The 23,819-nt window shown below is 44.7% G+C and overlaps 1 protein-coding gene across 1 annotated transcript in view; it reads left to right on the plus strand.

Annotated features, from left to right (window-relative positions):
- Positions 1-21,384, plus strand: part of LOC122929135 — an 82,667-nt gene extending 61,283 nt beyond the window's left edge. The window contains exons 4-6 of the mRNA XM_044282629.1: positions 4,601-4,747; positions 20,287-20,430; positions 20,997-21,384. Of these exons, the coding sequence (XP_044138564.1) occupies positions 4,601-4,747; positions 20,287-20,430; positions 20,997-21,205 (500 nt within the window). The 3' untranslated portion in view covers positions 21,206-21,384. The remainder of the gene's footprint in view (positions 1-4,600; positions 4,748-20,286; positions 20,431-20,996) is intronic.
- The last annotated feature ends 2,435 nt before the right edge of the window (positions 21,385-23,819 follow it).

Below are 23,819 nucleotides of genomic sequence, written 5' to 3' on the forward strand. Positions count from 1 at the left end.
CCAGTCAGTATCTGCTGTGGCCACTATTTGCCTCACGCAGTGCAACACATCTCCGTCGCATAGAGTTAATCAGGTTGTTGATTGTGGCCTGTGGAATGTTGGTCCACTCCTCTTCAATAGCTGTGCGAAGTTGCAGAATATTGCCAGGAACACGCTGTCGTATATGCTTATCCAGAGCATCCCAAAAATGCTCAATGGGTGACATGTCCGGTGAGTATGCTGGCCATGCAAGAACTGGGATGTTTTCAGCTTCCAGGAATTGTGTACAGATCCTTGCAATATGGGGCCGTGCATTATCCTGCTGCAACATGAGGTGATGGTCGTGGATGAACGGCACAACAATGGGCCTCAGGATCTCGTCACAGTATCTCTGTGCATTTAAAATGCAATCAATAAAATGCACCTGTGTTCGTTTGCCATAACATACACCTGCCCATACCATAACCCCACCTCCATCGTGGGCCACTCGATCCACAACATTGACGTCAGTAAACCACTCACCCACACGACGCCACACACGCTGTCTGCCATCTGCCCTGAACAGTGATAACCAGGACTCATCCGTGAACAGAACGCCTCTCCAATGTGCCTGATGCCATTGAATGTGAGCATTTTCCCACTCAAGTCACTGGAGACGGCTTATGGTAGAGAAATGAACATTCATTTCACAGGCAATAGCTCTGGTAGACATTCCTGCAGTCAGCATGCCATTTGCACGCTCCCTCAAACGGTGCGACATCTGTGGCATTGTGCTGTCTGATCAAACTGCACATTTCAGAATGGCCTTTCATTGTGTGCAGTCTAAGACACACCTGTGCAATATTCATGCTGTCTAATCAGCACCTTGATATACCACACCTGTGAGGTTGGATGGATTATCTCGGCAAAGGAGAAGCGCTCTCTAACACAGATTTCGACAGATTTGTGAACAATATTTGAGAGTAATGGGTCTTTTGTGTCTGTAGAAGATGTTTCAGATTTTTGAGTTCAGCTCATGCAAAATGGGAGCAAAACCGAAAGTGTTGCGTTTATATTCAGTGTATGTTGTTTTATAACCTTGTCAACTATGCTACTGTCTCACTACAGTGACTCAGGGGATCACTGCTAGAAGGGTTCATTATTAATTGGATCACTTCTAGAAGGGATAATAATTAATTGGATCACTGCTAGAAGGGTTTCTACTGGCCACCTTAACCAATAGCGCCGTATATATATGGAGTTATGTGCCTACGTGTGTATGGAGCGGGCCTCTGCAGCGGGCCCACTCCATACACTGCGGTTGCTGTCTGCATCAATAAGCCGACACCCGCCCCTTCCCTTTTATTTAACCCCTCAGGTGCCACGATCAACGCTAATCGGTGGACTTGTGAGTGACGGCAGAGCGTTGTGTCTCCCTCTTCCTTCCGATCGGAGCCCCAGCAGTGAAATTGCAGTGCTACAATCGGTTGCCATGGCAGCCTGGACACTGCTGAAATGTTCCAGGCCTGCCATAGCTTTCTCCATACTGAGCTATGCACGAGGCACGGCTCAGAATGGGGACTGTAAAAATCCTAATAGAGATCTATTAGGGTGAATAGAGGAGGGGATCAAAAGATCCCAGGTTCTAGCCCCTAAGGGGGCTAATATTTATAAAAAAAATAAGTTAAAAGTTTTAATTTTTAAAAAAAAACACAATATATTAAAAGTTTAAATCCCCCTATTTCGCAATTTTACCTATAAAATATATAAAACACACGCCATAATGAACGCCATAATGAAAAAAAATGAAAAACACACGATTTGCCATTTTTATTGTCATCTTGTCTCCCCAAAAAATGTAATAAAGGTGATCAAAAAGTCTTACATACTACAAAAATGGTACCAATAAAAACGACAGTTTGTTACACAAAAAACAAGCCCTTACACAGCTCAGTAGACTGAAATAAATAAGTTATGGTTGTCAGAAAATCGTAAGCAATGCAAAGAAAATGTATATTTTTCCAAAGCTTTAAATTTTTTTAAAAAGTAGTAAAATATATATATATATATATATATATATATACGGTATATATTCAAGTTTAGTATTGCCGCATTGGTATTTAGTCACAGAATAAGGACGTCAGGTCATTTTCAGTACATTGTGAACGATGTGATGTCAAAACCCCAAGAAACTTGCAGGAATTTAATTTAATTTTATTTTTTTATTTATTTTTTTGCCACACAGATAATTTTTTTTCCTGTTTTCTAATACAAGACTTGGTAAATTAAATGGTGGCATTAAAATATGCATCTTGTCTCACAACAAATAAGCCATCATATAACTATGTGAACAGAAAAATATAAAAGTTATGGCTATTGTAACGTGGGAAGGAAAAATCCAAAACTTAAAAATGGAAATAGGCCCGGTCTTTAAGGGGTTAAGGCCTCATGCACACGGCCGATGCTTGGCTGTTCTTTCCATTGGGGACTTGAATAGGCTTGTGATCCATCCGCATTACAAAAAAACAAGTTCTATTTTTTTGGCGGTGTGGAGGCACAGAGAGAGACCCCACGGAAGCACTCCGTATTGCTTCTGTGGCCGTGGGGTTCTGTGCCTCCATTCCACACCGCACCTTCCAGATTGTGGACACATTCAAGTGAATGGGTCCGTATATGTGATGCGGTGAGCACGCGGCCGGTGCCCGCATATTGCGGACCCGCTGTTTGAAGGCCGCAATACGGCCACGGCGGTCCTGTGCATGAGGCCTAAGAGTTTACTGCATTTTCTAGGTTATGCTTGTGATTTCAACAGCTGTCCATGAGTTAGCTAGCTAAGTGTTTTCCCCTACTCAGTAGGTGGAAGGCTGTCCCTGCCCCCTCTGAGTTAGGAGAATTTCATAAAAGCAAAAAGGGTATGAGTCAGGCGGAGGAAAGATATTGGGAGTAAAGGAAAGGGGTGGGAGGGACACCAATGAGACAAAAGAAGGTGATGTTCACTGGTAGTAAGTCCTTGTTGTGTAAGATAGATGAGCGGAGTGGTGGAAGACGAGGCAGCAACCTACTAAAGAGAATTAAACAGACTTCATTAATCAGTGTGAGACTGTGATAAAATGCAAAGAAAGAAAGGCGTGAGGCGCCAATATACACCAAGTGCCACACAAAAAGTTACTAAGTGGTAAAAACGCTAGGGATGCTTATAAAAGTGGTAGACTCGTTTATCTGTTAACCAGCCAGAGAACTTGGAGTTAAAATTACAGTATACCGCATGGAATACTTCACCAGGGAGGGGGTGCAAGATAAACTCACGACACTTGCATCCCTCAGCTCCCTCGCCGAGGTCGCCTGTAGAATATCAACCACCCGTCCGATCTGCAAGATGGATCAGAGGACTCCAATAACAGGAAAGTAGTTAATGAGGAAATAAGCTCCACGTGTTTCGGGGATTACCATAGAGGTCCCCTTCCTCAGGACCATATAAAATACATAAAATGACATATATATATATATATATATATATATAGTTAGAGGTAATGGTAATCGGGTCCCCCATGTGCATCCACGCGGAAGTTGGTCCACATTACTTCCGATCCGGACGTGTCACTTACGGTTTGGAAGACAACACAGTGATAACTCTCTGAGTACAGATAATGCAGTAGATGTCACCTGCAGTCCTATGTAACACCGCAGATAACACAGTGATAGCTCTCTGAGTACAGATAATGTAAGAGATGTCACCTGCAGTCCTATGTAACACCACAGATCACACAGTGATAACTCTCTGAGTACAGATAATGTAGGAGATGTCACCTGCAGTCCTATGTAACACCACAGATAACACAGTGATAACTCTCTGAGTACAGATAATGTAGGAGATTTCATCTGCAGTCCTATGTAATGCCACAGATAATACAGTGAAAACTCTGAGTACAGATAATGTAGTAGCGATGTCACCTGCAGTCCTATGTAACACCACAGATAACACAGTGATAACTCTCTGAGTACAGATAATGTAGTAGATGTCACCTGCAGACCTATGTAACACCAGCGATAACACAGTGGGGCAGCAGAACACACCCTCCACTCCCTCTGTCTGCTCTCGAACAGCACATGCACACAGGCAGTGCCGCTGTGGGGCTCGGGTTTAATATCCAAGCAGCGCTGCGCTCACAGCGCCATGAATGGACAGCAGGCAGTCATGTGACAGTGTCGGCAGATTCTCCTGTGCTCTGATGGGCCATTCTGACGCTGTCTTAGACCACATTTACACGACTGTAGTGTTTTGCGGATCTGCAAATTGTGGATTCGCAAAACACGTACGCCGGCCCAGCTGCAATTTGCGGAATCTTTAGTCCACAGCCAGCTCTTCAAAAAGGGGTTAAGATTATCTCTTACTCTGGACGACCTCTCCTGTCTTCTATTAAACAGACATTCCACCAATTAGAATGGACACTGGGTAATACCTGATTTCCCCTGCGGAGGCGCTGCTGGAAAATTTAATGCCCACAGAGCTGATTGCTGGAGGTCCCAGCAGGGGGTATCGTGTGATCAGTTGTTGTTGTTTTTTGTCAAATAACCAATAACAAGAAGGTCCAGTGAAGAGAGAACCGCTTTTAACTCAAAACTTTGTTATGTTTATTTGCAGGTAATAAGATGGCTATTATTTTGGCCAGGACATATGAATGTGCACCTAAATGTAACTTCTTGGGCAGCTTGCGCCTACAGCAACTACAAATCAGGATGGGCACGATATGTTATGGCAATACTACCAACTGCGCTGTGGGCAGCAATTGTGAGTCATTTATTCCTGGCTATTTCTATGTGTTATGTACTTGTCATTTAAAAATGAAAAACTATTTTAGATTCCACATAAGTGAATTGACATTCTGATGCGCCCCTCTCTATCTTTCCTCTTGGCTCGACATATCCTGAGATGAATGGAACAAGATGGTCGGTTTTAAAGAACAAAACATGTCTGTCTAGCTCTGCAGGACTTTGCAAGTAACCTGAATGTTTTATTTTTCCAAGCTGATTATCTTGCGTCACTTGTTCTGTCTTCATACACGTTCACACAGTAAACTCTTCCTGTTCTTTGTAGTCTAACTTGTTAATTGGTCAACAGGTTGTACTCTCTGCGCGGAGTGAGAGATTGTACATGTGTGGTAAAACTACAAGAATACAAAAAACATGTAGACGTATAAAGCATAGGATAGCATGTACTATAACATTTACAATGACAGTGCAACGGGCGGCCTCCCTCTAGGGCCCTCTATATACTGTCCCAGGTTTAGTAGGAATGCCGAGTTCTTCCAATAGTTTACAGGCTTTGTCTTGGTTCCAGCAGGCTTTAGCATTAAACTGGCAGGCAAACTCAACCCTGCTATATTTGTTTCTCTCACTGCAGTACTGACAGGCTGACTGGATAACGGCTTCTTCTTTATGCTGCCTTTCACTCTGTAGTCTAACATAGCTTCAGCCGAGGAACTAATCTCCTGGCTCTTGAGGCTTTAGGCTTTTGCCTCCATGGCAAGCAGAGCTTAGGCTTTTAGATCACTTGAATGGTCTTGGGGTGAGAAGGCCTCCATTAACTCACGGCTGTTGGAGGCGATTTTGTTCAACCTTAAATTAGATAGAGCGAGCATTTCTTGGACCCTTTTCAAGAGACTAATTGCGGTCTCGTTCGTGGGTGTGGATTTCAAGCAGTCATCCACATAAAAATCCTTTTCCACAAAGGACGTGACATCCGACCCATACTTTGCTTTACCCTCTCAGGCTGAATGTAGATAGCGACTGCAGTGGAAGGACTGTTTCCGAAGATGTGCACTCTTATTCGGTACTCTACAATGTCTTCACTGGGGTCGTGGTTACGGTACCAGAAGAACCTCAAGTAGTTTCTGTGTTCTTCCTTGACGAGGAAGTAGTGGAACATCTGTTGTACGGATGTAGTAGAGTTAAAACACATGGTTTATGAGACGTGTTATCTAAACTAAATGCGTTAAAGGGAGTCTTTCACCTAAAATGACCATTATAGAACACTAACACCAGGATCTCCATTATATTCCCCATATTAGAATGCTACTTACCATATTGCTGTCCTTTGCAGATTTTCGCAAAAAAACACTTTTATTCAATATGTTAATTAGGTTCTGCAGGCCCCTCGTCGCTTTTCATACCAAATCCCTCCCCTTTCACTCCTCTGTCCCACCCTAGGTTCTTCAGAAATCCAGCGCCAGCGCCGTTCAAATGATTTCACGCGCCTGCACACTTCCTTAACCATTATGGGCCGGCTAGATGTGCGGGCCTGCACATGCGCATTAAACGCTCTTGTGCCTCTGCCCTTAATGTGGAATGAAGTGCGCAGGCGCGGCAAATCTTTGAACGGCGCTGGCGCTGGATTTCTGAAGAACCTAAGGCAGGCCAGAGGGGTGAAAGGGGAGGGATTTGATATGAAAAGCAACGAGGGGCTTGGCCACTGGATGCTTGAACACCGCTCCTAGGCACCTTCAGAGCCTATTTACCATATTGAATAAAAATGTTTTTTTTGCGAAAATCAGCGACGGACAGCAATATGGTAAGTAGCATTCTAATATGGGGACAATAATGGAGATCCTGGTGTTAGTATTCTATAATAGTCATTTTAGGTGAAAGACTCCCTTTAACCAAACACCTTCAATTGCTTTTCGATAGCTTTTGTTTCAAGATAATGTGATGAGTTAAGAAATTTGAGTTAAGAGTTTGTGTGTTAACCCTGCTACATCTGTATGTCGGCCATAAATGCTACTGAATCCCTGCGGAAGCATAGAAGTATCTCCATAAATCTGTTGTTGAGGTCTGGACAAGACAGTAAGACATAGTTTAGCAAGACACCTTCGCACCTGGCGCTTAAGTCAAATACTACTCTTCTCTTCCTTGGTTTTTTAGGATGATAGACGCCGAATATGGCTAAGTACCAACACTCCTCAGAGTCTTGGAGCACGGGTGCAATTTCTGCATGGTTATTCTGGAATATTCTTTCCATGAAGGTAAAGAAATGTTCTTTTGTCTCTGGTGTCCTCTGAAGTTTTTGTTTGAGGGAGATAAATCCGCTGTAGACAAGTTCTTTGTAGTATGGAGCGAACATGAACTGTAAGCAAAAAGAAAAAGGCAGGCGTGCTCAAACCCTGTTGCACCGAGCACGGAAAATGCTGGGAACCACAGCGTAACTTAAAGAGGACCTTTCACTTGTATACAAACTAAAAACTAACTCTATCTGTGGGCAGAGCGGCGCCCAGGGGCCCCCCTGCACTTACTAGTATGCCTGGGCGCCGCTCCGTTCGCCCGGTATAGGCTCCGGTGTCTCAGCTCCGTCTGTTGTACTGGACTGATTTTTTGTAGTAGGCGTGTCCCTTGCTGCAGCGCTGGCCAATCACAGCGCACAGCTCATAGCCAGTCTATGAGCTGTGTGCTGCGATTGGCCAGCACTGCAGCAAGGGACACGCCTCCTGCACAGCATCGGGCTGCCATGAGACTTAAGCATGGCCAGCACTGTCAGTGAGCTTTCCCCTTGCACTACAGGCGTGCGGATTAATGAAGCAGCCATTGGAAGCGGTAAGCGCTCACTACAGGCAGTGCAGGGAGGCAGGGGGAAGCAGTTATATGGTATATAGGGACATAACTGTTTTGTTTTCAGGTCATATACCAGCTACTGAAGATTCCTAAAAGTTTGGAAAAAAAACCCTGGGAGACCTATAGTCTCTGGAATTAATTCCCTTACCAGCAGACTTACATAGACTTTCTTGCAGAAATACGTGACCCAGGCTTCCCCGTATCTTAAAGATACAAGCAGGGCCGTCTTTAACCCCTTAACGCAGAACGCAGTATATGTATGGCGGGGGATGCATTGCCAGAATGCATTCCACTGTACACGCACGTCGGGATGATCGGGCAGGCACCGGAGCGGTGAGCCAGTCCCTGGTAGCCAGGCCCCTTCTGTATCCAAACAGCGATGCTGGCGGATTAATCCCTTCTATGCAGCGGTCCGCGCTGACCGCGACATGGAAGTGGTTTGCGGTGGGTGAAGCAGCGATTCGAGTCCCCACGGTGCTGTGGCGGGGACTCGATGCGTGACAAGGCAGCCCGATGCTGTGCAGAGGCTGCCCAATGCCCAGGAGAACTAGGCAACCTGTTTGTGTACTACTCAATGTAGTACACGAACAGGCAATGCATTACAATACAGAATAAATAAAAGTATTTTGAATAAAAAAAAGAGTTTCAAGTAAAAAAAAATCACATGATCCACCCCATCCGATAGACACCATAAAAAATACAAAATAAAAACAGTGTAAAAAAAAGCCATTTTTGTCACCTTACATCACTAAAAGTGCAACACCAAGTGATCAAAAAGGCGTATGCCCCAAAAAATAGTACCAATCTAACCGTCACCTCATCCCACAAAAAATGAGTTTCTACATATGACAATCGCCCAAAAAATAAAAAAAACTATGGCTCTCAGACTATGGAGACACTAATAGAGTTGAGCGAACACTTGGATGTTCGGGTTCGAGTAGTTCGGCCGAACTTCCCGGAAATGTTCGGGTTCGGGATCCGAACCCGACCCGAACTTCGTCCCGAACCCGAACCCCATTGAAGTCAATGGGGACCCGAACTTTTCGGCACTAAAAAGGCTGTAAAATAGCCCAGGAAAGAGCTAGAGGGCTGCAAAAGGCAGCAACATGTAGGTAAATCCCCTGCAAACAAATGTGGACAGGGAAATGAATAAAAATAAAAATAAAATAAATAAAAATTAACCAATATCAATTGGAGAGGGGTCCCATAGCAGAGAATCTGGCTTCACGTCACCCACCACTGTAACAGTCCATTGTCATATATTTAGGCCCAGGCACCCAGGCAGAGGAGAGAGGTCCCGTAACAGAGAATTTGGCTTCATGTCAGCAGAGAATCAGTCTGCATGTCATAGCAGAGAATGAGGCTTCACGTCACCCAACACTGTAACAGTCCATTGTCATATATTTAGGCCCAGGCACCCAGGCAGAGGAGAGAGGTCCCGTAACAGACAATCTGGCTTCATGTCAGCAGAGAATTAGTCTGCATGTCATAGCAGAGAATCAGGCTTCACGTCACCCACCACTGTAACAGTCCATTGTCATATATTTAGGCCCAGCACCCAGGCAGAGGAGAGAGGTCCCGTAACAGAGAATCTGGCTTCATGTCAGCAGAGAATCAGTCTGCATGTCATAGCAGAGAATCAGGCTTCACGTCACCCAACATTGGAACAGTCCATTGGCATATATTTAGGCCCCGGCACCCAGACAGAGGAGAGGTTCATTCAACTTTGGGTAGCCTCGCAATATAATGGTAAAATAAAAATAGGATTGAATGAGGAAGTGCCCTGGAGTACAATAATATATGGTTAAGGGGAGGTAGTTAATGTCTAATCTGCACAAGGGATGGACAGGTCCTGTGGGATTCATGCCTGGTTCATTTTTATGAACGTCAGCTTGTCCACATTGGCTGTAGACAGGCGGCTGCGTTTGTCTGTAATGACACCCCCTGCAGTGCTGAATACACGTTCAGACAAAACGCTGGCTGCCGGGCAGGCCAGCACCTCCAAGGCATAAAAGGCTAGCTCTGGCCACGTGGACAATTTAGAGACCCAGAAGTTGAATGGGGCCGAACCATCAGTCAGTACGTGAAGGGGTGTGCACACGTACTGTTCCACCATGTTATTGAAATGTTGCCTCCTGCTAACACGTTGCGTATCAGGTGGTGGTGCAGTTAGCTGTGATGTGTTGACAAAAGTTTTCCACATCTCTGCCATGCTAACCCTGCCCTCAAAGGAGCTGGCATTGACACAGCTGCCTTGGCGACCTCTTGCTCCTCCTCCTCCTTGGCCTTCCACTTGTTCCCCTGTGACATTTGGGAATGCTCTCAGTAGCGCGTCTACCAACGTGCGCTTGTACTCGCGCATCTTCCTATCACGCTCCAGTGCAGGAAGTAAGGTGGGCACATTGTCTTTGTACCGTGGATCCAGCAAGGTGGCAACCCAGTAGTCCGCACACGTTAAAATGTGGGCAACTCTGCTGTCGTTGCGCAGGCACTGCAGCATGTAGTCGCTCATGTGTGCTAGGCTGCCCAGGGGTAAGGACAAGCTGTCCTCTGTGGGAGGCGTATCGTCATCGTCCTGCGTTTCCCCCCAGCCACGCACCAGTGATGGGCCCGAGCTGCGTTGGGTGCCACCCCGCTGTGACCATGCTTCACCCTCATCCTCCTCCACCTCCTCCTCATCCTCGTCCTCCTAGTCCTCCAGTAGTGGGCCCTGGCTGGCCACATTTGTACCTGGCCTCTGCTGTTGCAAAAAACCTCCCTCTGAGTCACTTCGAAGAGACTGGCCTGAAAGTGCTAAAAATGACCCCTCTTCCTCCTCCTCCTCCTCCTCCTCCTCCTCCTCCTGGGCCACCTCCTCTTCCATCATCGCCCTAAGTGTTTTCTCAAGGAGACATAGAAGTGGTATTGTAACGCTGATAACGGCGTTATCGCCACTGGCCATGTTGGTGGAGTACTCGAAACAGCGCAACAGGGCACACAGGTCTCGCATGGAGGCCCAGTCATTGGTGGTGAAGTGGTGCTGTTCCGCAGTGCGACTGACCCATGCGTGCTGCAGCTGAAACTCCACTATGGCCTGCTGCTGCTCGCACAGTCTGTCCAGCATGTGCAAGGTGGAGTTCCACCTGGTGGGCACGTCGCATATGAGGCGGTGAGCGGGAAGGCCTAAGTTACGCTGTAGCGCAGACAGGCGAGCAGCGGCAGGATGTGAACGCCGGAAGTGCGAACAGACGCCCCGCACTTTATGTAGCAGCTCTGACATGTTGGGGTAGTTGTGAATGAACTTCTGCACCACCAATTTCACCACATGCACCAAGCAAGGGATGTGCGTCAAACCGGCTAGTCCCAGAGCTGCAACGAGATTTCGCCCATTATCGCACACCACCAGGCCGGGCTTGAGGCTCACCGGCAGCAACCACTCGTCGGTCTGTTGTTCTATACCACGCCACAACTCCTATGCGGTGTGGGGCCTGTCCCCCAAACATATGAGTTTCAGAATGGCCTGCTGACGTTTACCCCGGGCTGTGCTGAAGTTGGTGGTGAAGGTGTGTGGCTGACTGGATGAGCAGGTGGAAGAAGAGGAGGAGGAAGCTGAGTAGGAGGAGGAGGCAACAGGGGGCAAAGAATGTTGCCCTGCGATCCTTGGCGGCGGAAGGACGTGCGCAAAACAGCTCTCCGCCTGGGGCCCAGCCGCCACTACATTTACCCAGTGTGCAGTTAGGGAGATATAGTGTCCCTGGCCGTGCTTACTGGTCCACGTATCTGTGGTTAGGTGGACCTTGCCACAGATGGCATTGCGCAGTGCACGCTTGATTTTATCGGATACTTTGTTGTGCAGGGAAGGCACGGCTCTCTTGGAGAAGTAGTGCCGGCTGGGAACAACATATTGTGGGACAGCAAGCGACATGAGCTGTTTGAAGCTGTCTGTGTCCACCAGTCTAAATGACAGCATTTCATAGGCCAGTAGTTTAGAAATGCTGGCATTCAGGGCCAGGGATCGAGGGTGGCTAGGTGGGAATTTACGCTTTCTCTCAAATGTTTGTGAGATGGAGAGCTGAACGCTGCCGTGTGACATGGTTGAGACGCTTGGTGACGGAGGTGGTGGTGTTGGTGGTACATCCCCTGTTTGCTGGGCGGCAGGTGCCGTCCTTAAGGTGAAAAAGGGCCTGGTCCTTAAGGGGTTAATATTGATTGGACCCTGGGCAAGAATTTACTTGGGCACCCTGGATCCCACCTTCCCACACCCTAGCATACAATCAAGCCCTCCACCACAACACACACAAATTTACTGTAAATACTTACAGTTCTGAAGACTCCAGCAGGCTAGTACTCGTATTTTTTGCCCTATAAGACGCACCTAGATTTTAGAGGAGGACAATAAGAAAAAAATATTTTCCATTACACCTCAGGTCAGACCAGCAGTCAGACCTCCAATGTTAATCAGACCTCAGCTGACAGCCCCAATCAGACCCTCAATGTTAATAAAACCCTCAATCAAACCTCATATCAGCCCCCCAATGCCATATATCAGCCCCCCAGCCTTATATATCAGCCCCCCAATGCCATATATCAGCCCCCCGAATGCCATATATCAGCCCCCAGCCTCATATATCAGTCTTCAGCCTCATATATCAGCCCCCCAGCCTCATATATAACTCCCCAGCCTCATATATCAGCCCCCCATCCTTATATATCAGACCCCAGCCTCATATATCAGACCCCAGCCTCATACATCAGACCCCAGCCTCATACATCAGACCCCAGCCTCATATATCAGACCCCAGCCTCATGTCAGCCCCAACATCATATATCACTCCCCAGCCTCATATATCATCCCCCAGCCTCATATATCCGCAACCAGCCTCATATATCAGCCGCCAGCCTCATGTCAGCCCCCAGCCTCATATATCAGTCTTCAGCCTCATATATCAGCCCCCCAGCCTCATATATAACTCCCCAGCCTCATATATCAGCCCCCCCATCCTTATATATCAGACCCCAGCCTCATATATCAGACCCCAGCCTCATACATCAGACCCCAGCCTCATATATCAGACCCCAGCCTCATGTCAGCCCCAACATCATATATCACTCCCCAGCCTCATATATCATCCCCCAGCCTCATATATCCGCCACCAGCCTCATATATCAGCCGCCAGCCTCATGTCAGCCCCCAGCCTCATATATCAGCCCCCCAGCCTCATATATCAGCCCCCAGCCTCATATATCAGCCCCTCAGCCTTATATATCAGTCCCCAGCCATCAGCGCAAATAAAATAAATAAACCACTTACCTCTCCTGCTCCTGGACGCCGCCACTCCTCACCACCAGCTATCTCTCTCTTCTTACTGGTCCTCAGCTGTCGGCTGTGAAGGCTGCGCACAGCGTGAGGTCACACTGTGCGCAGCCCTGCACAGCCGACAGCCGAGGACTAGGAAGCAGTGAGTACAGAGTTTTCACCGCTTCCCGGTCCTCCGGTACTAATCTGCGCTTCCATAATGGAAGTGCTGATTAGTATTCCCCCCATAAGACACAGGGGCATTATGGGGCGAAAAATACGGGGCTCAAGAGGCAGCTGCCTTGGGCCCCCCAGGAGCAAATAGGCAGCTGCCCCTATTGCCCCACGTTAAAGACGTCCCTGAGTATGTTTGAAGTCAAAAGAAAACTATACATTGGTTTTCAAAATTTAAGTGTGGCAAACATTTGTATTCAGCCCCCTGTACTCTGATACCCCTAAATAAAATCCAGTGTGATCACCTAATTAGAAAATATAGTCCACCTGTGTGTAATGTATTCTCAGTATAACTACAGATGTTCTAGTATGCTCAGTATAACTACATGGTAGAACAGAAGATGGTTGATGTGAAATGCTGGACTAGAGCAGCGGTGCCCTTAAATGGGGTAGGTTCAAACTCCTTAATACGAAAATAAAACAGGATACGGGTACCGCGCTATATCTAAAGCAGTGTATGAGAGAAATTATCGTATAGAACCATAAATGCAGAGAGTCAAGTTCGTAATCTGCTACAGAGGTGGCGATCGCAAGTCCGTACTTCGCATATACAGAGACAGCTGTCACAAGTCTATACTCCACATGCGATATTCAGCAGCAATTTCCTTCGCTTCGCATATACAAAGGCAGCTGTCACAAGTCTATACTCCACATGCGATGAACCTGTTATCCACCTCCAGCATGAAATCAGATCTCGCCTTGAGCTACCGACCGCCCACTCCAAACTGGTCAGGATTACCTTTACCAAAAGGACAAAGAGATGGTGCAGTACCCTCAACACTTGGAGGTAAGAAAAGTTTTATTCTACTCACAGATTGCGTATAAAATTGCCCGCCCGGGTTTCGCACTTAGCTTCGTCAGGGGCTGCGGTGCAAATGCCGCTAAATTAGTTTTTCTACTATTGCAGACTTCTTCTTTTTTGGATCCCCCAGTTAAGATTTTCCACGTTGAAATCACATTTGTTGCCAAATAAGTAATCCACTTCTTGTCCTGGATGAAAATCTCAGTACAAGTGGAACGCCCGTGGAAAGCGCTGTGAAAGCCATTTTCACATCACATTCTTTGTCGGGGACACATGCCATGAAGAAAACACTACTGAGATTTTCATCCAGGACAAGAAGTGGATTACTTATTTGGCAACAAATGTGATTTCAACGTGGAAAATCTTAACTGGGGGATCCAAAAAAGAAGAAGTCTGCAATAGTAGAAAAACTAATTTAGCGGCATTTGCACCGCAGCCCCTGACGAAGCTAAGTGAGAAACCCGGGCGGGCAATTTTATACGCATGTGAAAACTGCAAAATCTGTGAGTAGAATAAAACTTTTCTTACCTCAAAGTGTTGAGGGTACTGCACCATCTCTTTGTCCTTTTTGTGAAGGTAATCCTGACCGGTTTGGAGTGGGCGGTCGGTGGCTCAAGGCGAGATCTGATTACATGCTGGAGGTGGATAACAGGTTCATCGCATGTGGAGTATAGACTTGTGAAAGCTGCCTTTGTATATGCGAAGCAAAGGAAATTGCTGCTGAAAATCACATGTGGAGTATAGACTTGTGACAGCTGTCTCTGTATATGCGAAGTACGGACTTGCGATCGCCACCTCTGTAGCAGATTACGAACTTGACTCTCTGCGTTTATGGTTCTTTACGATAATTACTCTCATACACTACTTTAGATATAGCGCGGTAAGCGTATTCTGTTTTATTTCAGTATAACTACAGACTTCATAGGTTTGTTAGTGAAAATTAGTGATCAATCAGTATCATGAAAATCAAGGAACACAGCAGACAGGTCAGGGATAAAGTTGTAGAGAAGTGAAAAGCAGGGAGAGGTTATAAAAAAATATCCCAAGCTCAGAACATCTCAAAGAACACTGTTCAATTCATCATCCGAAAATGGAAGGAGTATTGCAGAACTGCAAATCTACCAAGACATGGCTATCCACCTAAACTGACAGCTCAAGCAAGGAGAGCACTAATTAGAGAAGCAGTCAAGGGGCCCTGTCACGACCATGGTCATGGTCGTGACTCCTTATCCGCATGCAGTTGCCTGCGGTTTGGTTTTTGTCAATCACATTGTGAGGGCGGCTGGATTGTTGCCTCACATGTGGTTGCCGCTGGCAACATGTTTATACTTGGCAGTATAACAGCCTGAGCTGTTGCTAGTCAGCTTGCTGCAATCTGCATGCGGTTACACTTGGCAGCGTGTGTTTATATGTGTGCACTTTCCTTGTCTGGTGTGCACAGGGTTTATTGTGTTTATTCCCATTTTAGTTGCTGTCTTCCCTTCCCTGGTGTGAGAAGGGTTAATTCCTTCCTAGTGTGTGTGCACTGGGTGTGTCTAAGTGTGGGTGTGTCTTCATGGGCTTTAAAGCCTCAGTTGAGACCTGATGTCTGAGGGGTACTCCAGCCTTGTAGTAAGCTGGAGGCGCCCTCCTGGTCTCTAATAAAAACTGCCAGTGGGGGCCACCATTCTGGTCATAAATAATACCTTGTCTGATGTTATGTGGATGTGGATGTGGTTGTTTGTTTATTGCACCTTATGGTTTCCTGGTTTTCCGTGTGATGTGTGGTGTGTGCTGTGTTCTTTCTGTTGTATGGACAACAGCACTTGTACATGGGTTCCAGGCCGTGTGTCTGTGGCAGGTAGGTGAGGTTTTAGTTTCCACGTACCTGCCATTGCCATACGTTGTATTGGTTTCCCCTTATTTACAGCTTGGCCATTTTAGGCTCCTCTTTCTCCATGTCCAGGAGGAACAGGTAGTCTACCCAGCTCCTAGCTTAGGGACCTGCGGAGGGTTAGTAGGGACCCGAGGTTCCGGAGCATGAGTCCTCCTACCTTCAAGGTTGGCTCATGCCGCTAGGAGTTAGGGTCAGATTAGGGAAGCTTTAGGAGGTGACCTGCTCCCTATCTGTCTTCCTGGCCGAGTCGCTACTACCATCATCATGCATCGCACAGCTGAGGGTTTTCCTCATCCTCAGCCATGACAGGCCCATGGTCATTTTGGAGGAGCTGCAGAGATCCACAGATCAGGTGTGAGAATCTGTCCAGAAAGGTCAACTATTAGATGCGTACTCCACAAATCTGGTCATTAAGGAAGTGTGGCAAGAAGAAAGGCTTTTTGAAAGCCATAAGAAGTCCCATTTGTACTTTGCCACAAGCCATGTACAGAACACAGTAAACATGTGTAAGAAGGTGCTCTGGTCAGATGAGACCTGAGACCAAAGTTTTTGTCCAAAATGCTAAATGCTATGTGTGGAGGAAAACTAGTAACTCTGCATATCACCCTGAACACACCATTCCCACCATGGAATATTGCGGTGGCAGCATCATGCTGTGGGGATGCTTTTCTTCAGAAGGACATGGAAGCTGGTCAGAGTTCTTGGGGAGATGAATGGCGCTAAATTCAGGGCAATCCTGGAGGAAAACTCGGTAAAGGCTGCAAAAGACTTGAGACTTGGGTGGAGGTTCAACTTCCAGAAGGACAACAACCCTAAGCATACAGCCAGAGCTACAATGGAGTGGATTAGAACTGTATGTGTTAGGATGGCCTAGTCAAAGTCCAGACCTAAATCCCATTGAGAATCCTTCTGCAAAGGACACCACTTCACCTCCACATGCAGATTAACCCTACGCTGGATCAGTGACTTTTAAAGGAGGATCTATCACTGTTATTCAGCAGCCCATCCACTCACTTCCACTAAAGGGCAGGCAGCTGAACAACATTGGAAGGTTCTCACTGTAATACTCCTGCATCCTCCCCTATCTGGCAGAAACATCTTGCAAGCCAGTGCAATTGCCTTTTTCTAGAGGTGGGAGCTCTTGGACTGGCTTCTTCTGCAGTATGACAGTGCTGTTGCAACCCTTCTCTACTCACTAAATGGCACCACCTAAGTAGACAGACTCACATTGCCTCATTGCAGATTTGCCCCTGGTTACTCCTCAAATGTATAGGTATCAGGAAAGAAGTGAAACTCATCCTTGAATGGCATCATAACATGATATGAACTGCAGCATTTCTTCCATCAGGCCATTTTACCATACACATACAATAAGATTTTAATTTCTATCAACTTTTATTATGGGTTAAATGAAAGAGAAATAAAATTAACTGAATAGAGAAATTTAAATGGGATTTAAATCTGAGACTGCTATATGCAAGGCAGAAGAACTTAGCTCCAGGTTATAGCCTTTCCAAATTTTTTTATTCTTAGAAAGTAGGTATATAAACAGTTGCAAGAAAAAGTATGTGAACCCTTTGGAATATTATGGATTTCTGCACAAGTTGGTCATAAAATGTGATCTGATCTTCATCTAAGTCACAACAATAGACAATCACAGTCTGCTTAAACTAATAATACACAAAGAATTAAATGTTACCGTGTTTTTATTGAACACACTATGTAAACATTCACAGTGCAGATGGAAAAAGTATGTGAACCCTTAGACTAATGACATCTCAGAGAGCTAATTGGAGTGAGGTGTCAGCCAACTGGAGTCCAATCAATGAGATGAGATTGGAGGTGTTGGTTACAGCTGCCCTTCCCTATAAAAAACACACACCACTTCTGGGTTTGCTTTTCACAAGAAGCATTGCCTGATGTGAATGATGCCTCGCACAAAAGAGCTCTCAGAAGACCGACAATTAAGAAATGTTGACTTGCATAAAGCTGGAAAGGGTTATAAAAGTATCTCCAAAAGCCTTGCTGTTCATTAGTCCACGGTAAGAGAAATTGTCTATAAATGGAGAAAGTTTAGCACTGGTGCTACTCTCCCTAGAAGTGGCCATCCTGTAAAGATGACTGCAAGAGCACAGCACAGACTGCTCAATAAGGTGAAGAAGAATCCTAGAGTGTCAGCTAAAGACTTACAAAAGTCTCTGGCATATGCTAACATCCCTGTTAGCGAATCTACGATACGTAAAACATTAAACAAGAATGGATTTCATGGGAGGATACCACAGAGGAAGCCACTGCTGTCCAAAAAAACATTGCTGCACGATTACAGTTTGCACAAGAGCACCTGGATGTTCCACAGCAGTACTGGCAAAATATTCTGTGGACAGATGAAACCAAAGTTAAGTTGTTTGGAAGAAACACACAACACTATGTGTGGAGAAAAAGAGGCACAGCACACCAACATCAAAACCTCATCCCAACTGTAAAGTATGGTGGTGGGGGCATCATGGTTTGGGGCTGCTTTGTTGCGTCAGGGCCTGGACGGATTGCTATCATCAAAGGAAAAATGAATTCCCAAGTTTATCAAGACATTTTGCAGGAGAACTTAAGGCCATCTGTCCACTACCTGAAGCTCAACAGAAGATGGGTGAGATGCTGTGGCATGACCTCAAGAAAGCGATTCACACCAGACATCCCAAGAATATTGCTGAACTGAAACAGTTCTGTAAAGAGGAATGGTCAAGAATTACTCCTGACCGTTGTGCACGTCTGATCTGCAACTACAGGAAACGTTTGGTTGAAGTTATTGCTGCCAAAGGAGGTTCAACCAGTTATTAAATCCAAGGGTTCACATACTTTTTCCACCTGCACTGTGAATGTTTACATGGTGTCTTCAATAAAAACATGGTAACATTTAATTATTTGCGTGTTATTAGGTTAAGCAGACTGTGATTGTCTATTGTTGTGACTTAGATGAAGATCAGATCACATTTTATGACCAATTTGTGCAGAAATCCATATCATTCCAAAGGGTTCACATACTTTTTCTTGCAAGTGTATGCTGCACAAGGATAAATTACCAAAAATAATGTATCCGTATTGTCTCTGCAGTGATATAGTTATTAATAACTTAGTTTCCACAATGTTTCTGCAGTTATTAGTGTTGATCGAGCATGCTCGGCACATGGCGGAATTCAGCCAAATACTGCATAATACTACGTATTAGCTTTCTAAGTATACCAAAAATGGTGCTATCAATATGGTAAGACTACAGCCTGGAGGTAAGGTCTTCTTCCTTGCATATACTGTATCAGTCTCAGGTTTGAATCCCACAAAACACTTGGAGAGGTCTTTCTTCAGTTCATTTTTGTCCACGTCATTTAACTCATAATAAAAGTTAATAGAAAATCTTATGTGTATGGTAAAATGGCCTGGTGAAAGTAATGCTTTATTTTTACTCAACTTTACTTTCCTGATATCTATACATAATACTCCCCATATCTAGCTGAGGATCTATTTCTCTGTGTAAAGGCAAATTCTAAGCCAGAGCTGAGTGTCACATATGAGAAACACGATTACATCTTCTGCTTTTGTCCTCAGTGTGCTGATCTCTAACCCTTTCAATGAAAGGGAGAGGGGATTGTGCAGGGGTGTTACAATGCAGATATTTAAGAAATATATCATTTTAATCAGCATGATCACCACTACCAGACAGTATGCCTGGTTTAATAGGGTTGATCATGCTGACAGAGGCTCTTTAAACTTCCCTTGGTTTCTGTATTCTTATCCTTTTCTGCAGCACTGCAAGGGTTAACCTTTCCCTTTGTTCTGTGTCTAGCTGATTTTCAATGTGATTATCATCCCTCCTACATATACAAGTCTGTTTGCTCCACCCTGTGCCTGAGCAATATGTCTCCACAGATATTGCCAGTTTCTGTTTGATTCTGCTAGTCTGCAAGTCCATACTAAAGAGCTATAATCCATTTCTCCTCCTGTGTACCGACTTGGGCCTGAGTCCTGGACTCTGCCTCTCTGGCGCCTGACCTGACCCATGTCTGTTCACTGTGCTGTTCCGGAGATGCCTGCCCTGACCTCTGAACTTAAATACCTATTTGCAAGCACTCTAATTGCTCTTATCTGTACTATAGCCTGATCTCTTGGTACGTCACACTGGTGTCTGATTCCCAAAGGTCAGCAGCCAACCACACTGGTTGGTTGGCACAGTGGACCCATAACCCCGATCTTGACAAGGTGGTCCATCTAGGATTGCACATGTAGAGCAGATACTTTTTTTGTGATGGGTAGATCTCACTTTGGAAGACCACTAGTGTCTATGTATTGCTTGGAAGTTCACTGATTTCACTCCACAGAAAAGATGACCACTGCCCAACAAGTTCTTTAGACAAAACTAAATGATTGTGCTTTCAATAGGCTCTAACAGGAGCACCACCCCTTTATCAAAGAGAATAGTGGCTTATGAGAGAACTACATATGTTCATGTATTAACAACATTGTATTTCTCTTTCTCCAATCTGATTCTAGTGCCAACCGACAACTCTCCCCTCAATGGACTGGGCTGCCCATCCTGCTTATCTGATAACTCTACCTGGTGTCACACTGATGAAACCATACAGTGCAGAGGGGATGAGACTATGTGTCTTCTTATGCAGATAACACAAGAATCAGGTATAATTATTATTTATTATTTCTTTAAAGAAAAGCATTGACAAATATTGAAATATCCTCTCCCGAACTAGTGAGCACAATTCTAACACAATTATGGGCAGTCTTTGTGTTAAATAATAAGGAAGGACCAACATGCAGATATGTCCAATCTTACATTTGATTTGATTTGATTAAGGACCTCAATTTCTCATGACACAAATTCAATACAATAATGTGACATGCTAATAAAACCCTTACCAGGCTGCAATGCATACCACAACCATTGGGTAGCCACACATATAAAATTAGAGATCTTGTGACAAAATATTGAGAAATCATGTCTTTTTTGTTGTTAAATTGGTCATCTCACACCACATGTCTCGGTGTATATGGAGTCAAGAGCAAATGTAAAGGACGCATCTGTATGACTCCTTTTCCATGCTACTTTTATTGGCATCACAGGCTCGCAATACAAGGGCCGACTGACTATATATATATATATATATTTATCTATTTAGTTAGTTTAGAAATTCTTATTTCAGGTCTAATATTGTGTTAAATTAAAGTCCTTCTGTGGATCTTTGCAGGATCAATGTCAACAGCCTTTCGAGGGTGCGCAACAATGTCTATCTGTGATCTTGGCAGTCAGTCCCAAAATAAGACCGGATTATTCACTGAGGTTAAGATTAACTGCACGAGAGCCAGCACCAGCGGTAGCAACAGAGGCAGCATGAGTGTCCATAAAGTCGTCTTGACTTCAGCCATTGTGTGTCTCCTACTGAAATTGCTCTTCTAGGATTTTTGGAGGAATGTGGCCGAAATAAATGACAAAGATGTATATATCGTTGTGTATTTCACATTGTTCCTTAATTCCTTTAATTGTCAGCAACTTTTTTTTTTTCTTTAATTAACAATTTTTATTGTTTTTCTTATATCGTACATAAAAAGCAGTTGTCCAATAAATCATACAAATGATCACAAGTATTCTGTCTTATTAGACCAAATAGTCAGATATTTCAATCTTCGTTGAAATAAGGTACAGCCTTTGAGTACATAAAAGAAAAGAAAATAAAACACAATAAAACACAAAGAGGGCCTGAAAGGACCCAACAGGATAGGTAGAACAACACTCAAGAATCCTCTACTTAAGAGAGCTACAGATATGTCTCTTGTGCTGAGAAACACTGATGTGTAAGCAATTGTAAGAAAATAGCCATATACATGACCTAAGACAAATATAGTATTGAAAAGGAGATCAAATATAGTGGGTTAGGTTGTAGTAACTAAGTGAATTTTCTGTATTCTCTCCAAGGGGCCCAGATTTGGAGAAAGACGTGTCTGGTGCGTAATTCCCAATGAGAAATCTCCTCCAAACAATAGATTTGATCTAGCCTACTCGTCCAATGATCAAGGCTAGGGACATCTGTTGACAGCCAGAGTTTAGGAATTAGTAGTCTGGCAGCTACAATCATGAAAGAGAAGAGTGTTGTTTTGCGGGACTTAGTTCTTCCAATACCAAGGCTGAGTAATGAGATCTCAGGGGTGCAGGGGAAGGAGGTCTGGCATATCTGATTGCTAAGTTTGACTACTTCCGACCACCATGGCCGGATTAGTGCGCACGACCACCAAACATGGAAGAAAGAGCCCCTCTCTTTTCAGCATCTCCAACAGGTATTGGTGTAATGTGGATTATAAAGACAGGTCTTGTCTGGGGTCCTGTACCAGCGCATCAATATTTTGTAGCTGTTTTCTTGAATTACAATACATCTGGATATTTTATGTGGGATTATCAAGATCTGTAGTATTTCAGGGGGGGACAGTGTGCGCTGCAGGTCCTTCTCCCAAAGCCCAATTACAGCAGGTTTAACAACAGTGGGAGGGGATTTAAGTTGTTTGTAAATATTAGATATGGCTTTGGAGGGATATAGAGAAGCTCCAATCATCTTGTCAAACCAAAGAAGGCTCTGAGCGGGTGAGGTTTCTTTAGCAATAAGGAGCGATTCCTTTCTGATAAAGTTTAGGAAAGGGTTCTTGATTGTAACCTTAAGAAGGTCACAAATACCTTGATCGGAAAGGATACCTCTATCTTCATTAAACAATTTAGAAACCTTCAACTCTGTATTCTCAAGAGCAGAGGGGCAACTGTCTCTTAATTCTTTGGGAGCTAGGGAAATCACATCTCTTATAGAAATGAAAGGAGAAGGGAGGGTCAAAGCTCCCACGTTAGCAGAGAACCAACCCCAGACCTTTAAGGTGTTCCTGATCAAGGGATTCGGTATAGTGCTGGGGACTGGGGTGGGTCTGTTGGTCAAGACGAGGGCCCGAATAGGGGAAGGTAGGAAAGCATTCTCTAGCACCAACCACAGCTTATGAGAGGGATTCTTGATCCAATCTACTACTCTTGCGAGCTGAATGGCCTTCATATATATCTCTGGGTCAGGTAGTCCGATACCACCCCTGGATCTCGGTTTTGACAAGGTTTCAAAAGAAATACGAGAGCTCTTCCCCCGCCATATAAATTTACGTATACTCCTGTTAAGGGAGGAAAAATAGGATTTGGGAATTTCAATGGGAAGTACCTGCATCAAATACGTAAGTCTAGGTATTACTAGGGACATAAGTATGTTTTTTCTCCCAAACCAGGACAAATAGGGAAAATTTAGAGAATCCATCTGGGTGATCATAGATGCTAAGAGAGGTTTGTAGTTGAGTTTAAATAAGTCTCCAAGGCAAGGGGATAATTTTACTCCTAGGTACGTCAAATGTTGGGTATGCCAATTAAAGGGGGATTTGTTTTGGAGAGATGTGAGGGTATGTGGAGAGAGGCCTATATGAATTATCTGAGATTTAGTTGCGTTAATTTTGAAGTTCGACAAAGAGCCGAAAAAAGTGAGGTTGGACATAATTACAGGTATAGATTTAAGTGGGTTGGTAGTGATTATTAAGAGATCGTCTGCAAATGCAGCTAGCTTAAAGTCATAGCCACTAACCTGTAAGCCCTTAATGTCAGGGTTTTGCCTAAGAGATTGTAATAGGGTTTCCATCACCAGGACAAAGAGAAGGGGGGAAAGGGGGCATCCCTGTCTTGTTCCATTGCTAATGGGGAAGCTAGAAGACAAGGTATCATTGACTGACACAGACGCCGAAGAGTGGGTATACAAGGAGTGCAGAATTATTAGGCAAGTTGTATTTTTGAGGATTAATTGTATTATTGAACAACAACCATGTTCTCAATGAACCCAAAAAACTCATTAATATCAAAGCTGAATATTTTTGGAAGTAGTTTTTAGTTTGTTTTTAGTTTTAGCTATTTTAGGGGGATATCTGTGTGTGCAGGTGACTATTACTGTGCATAATTATTAGGCAACTTAACAAAAAACAAATATATACCCATTTCAATTATTTATTTT

The sequence above is a fragment of the Bufo gargarizans genome, chromosome 2, assembly GCF_014858855.1.
Source record: "Bufo gargarizans isolate SCDJY-AF-19 chromosome 2, ASM1485885v1, whole genome shotgun sequence".
Lineage (NCBI taxonomy): Eukaryota > Metazoa > Chordata > Amphibia > Anura > Bufonidae > Bufo > Bufo gargarizans.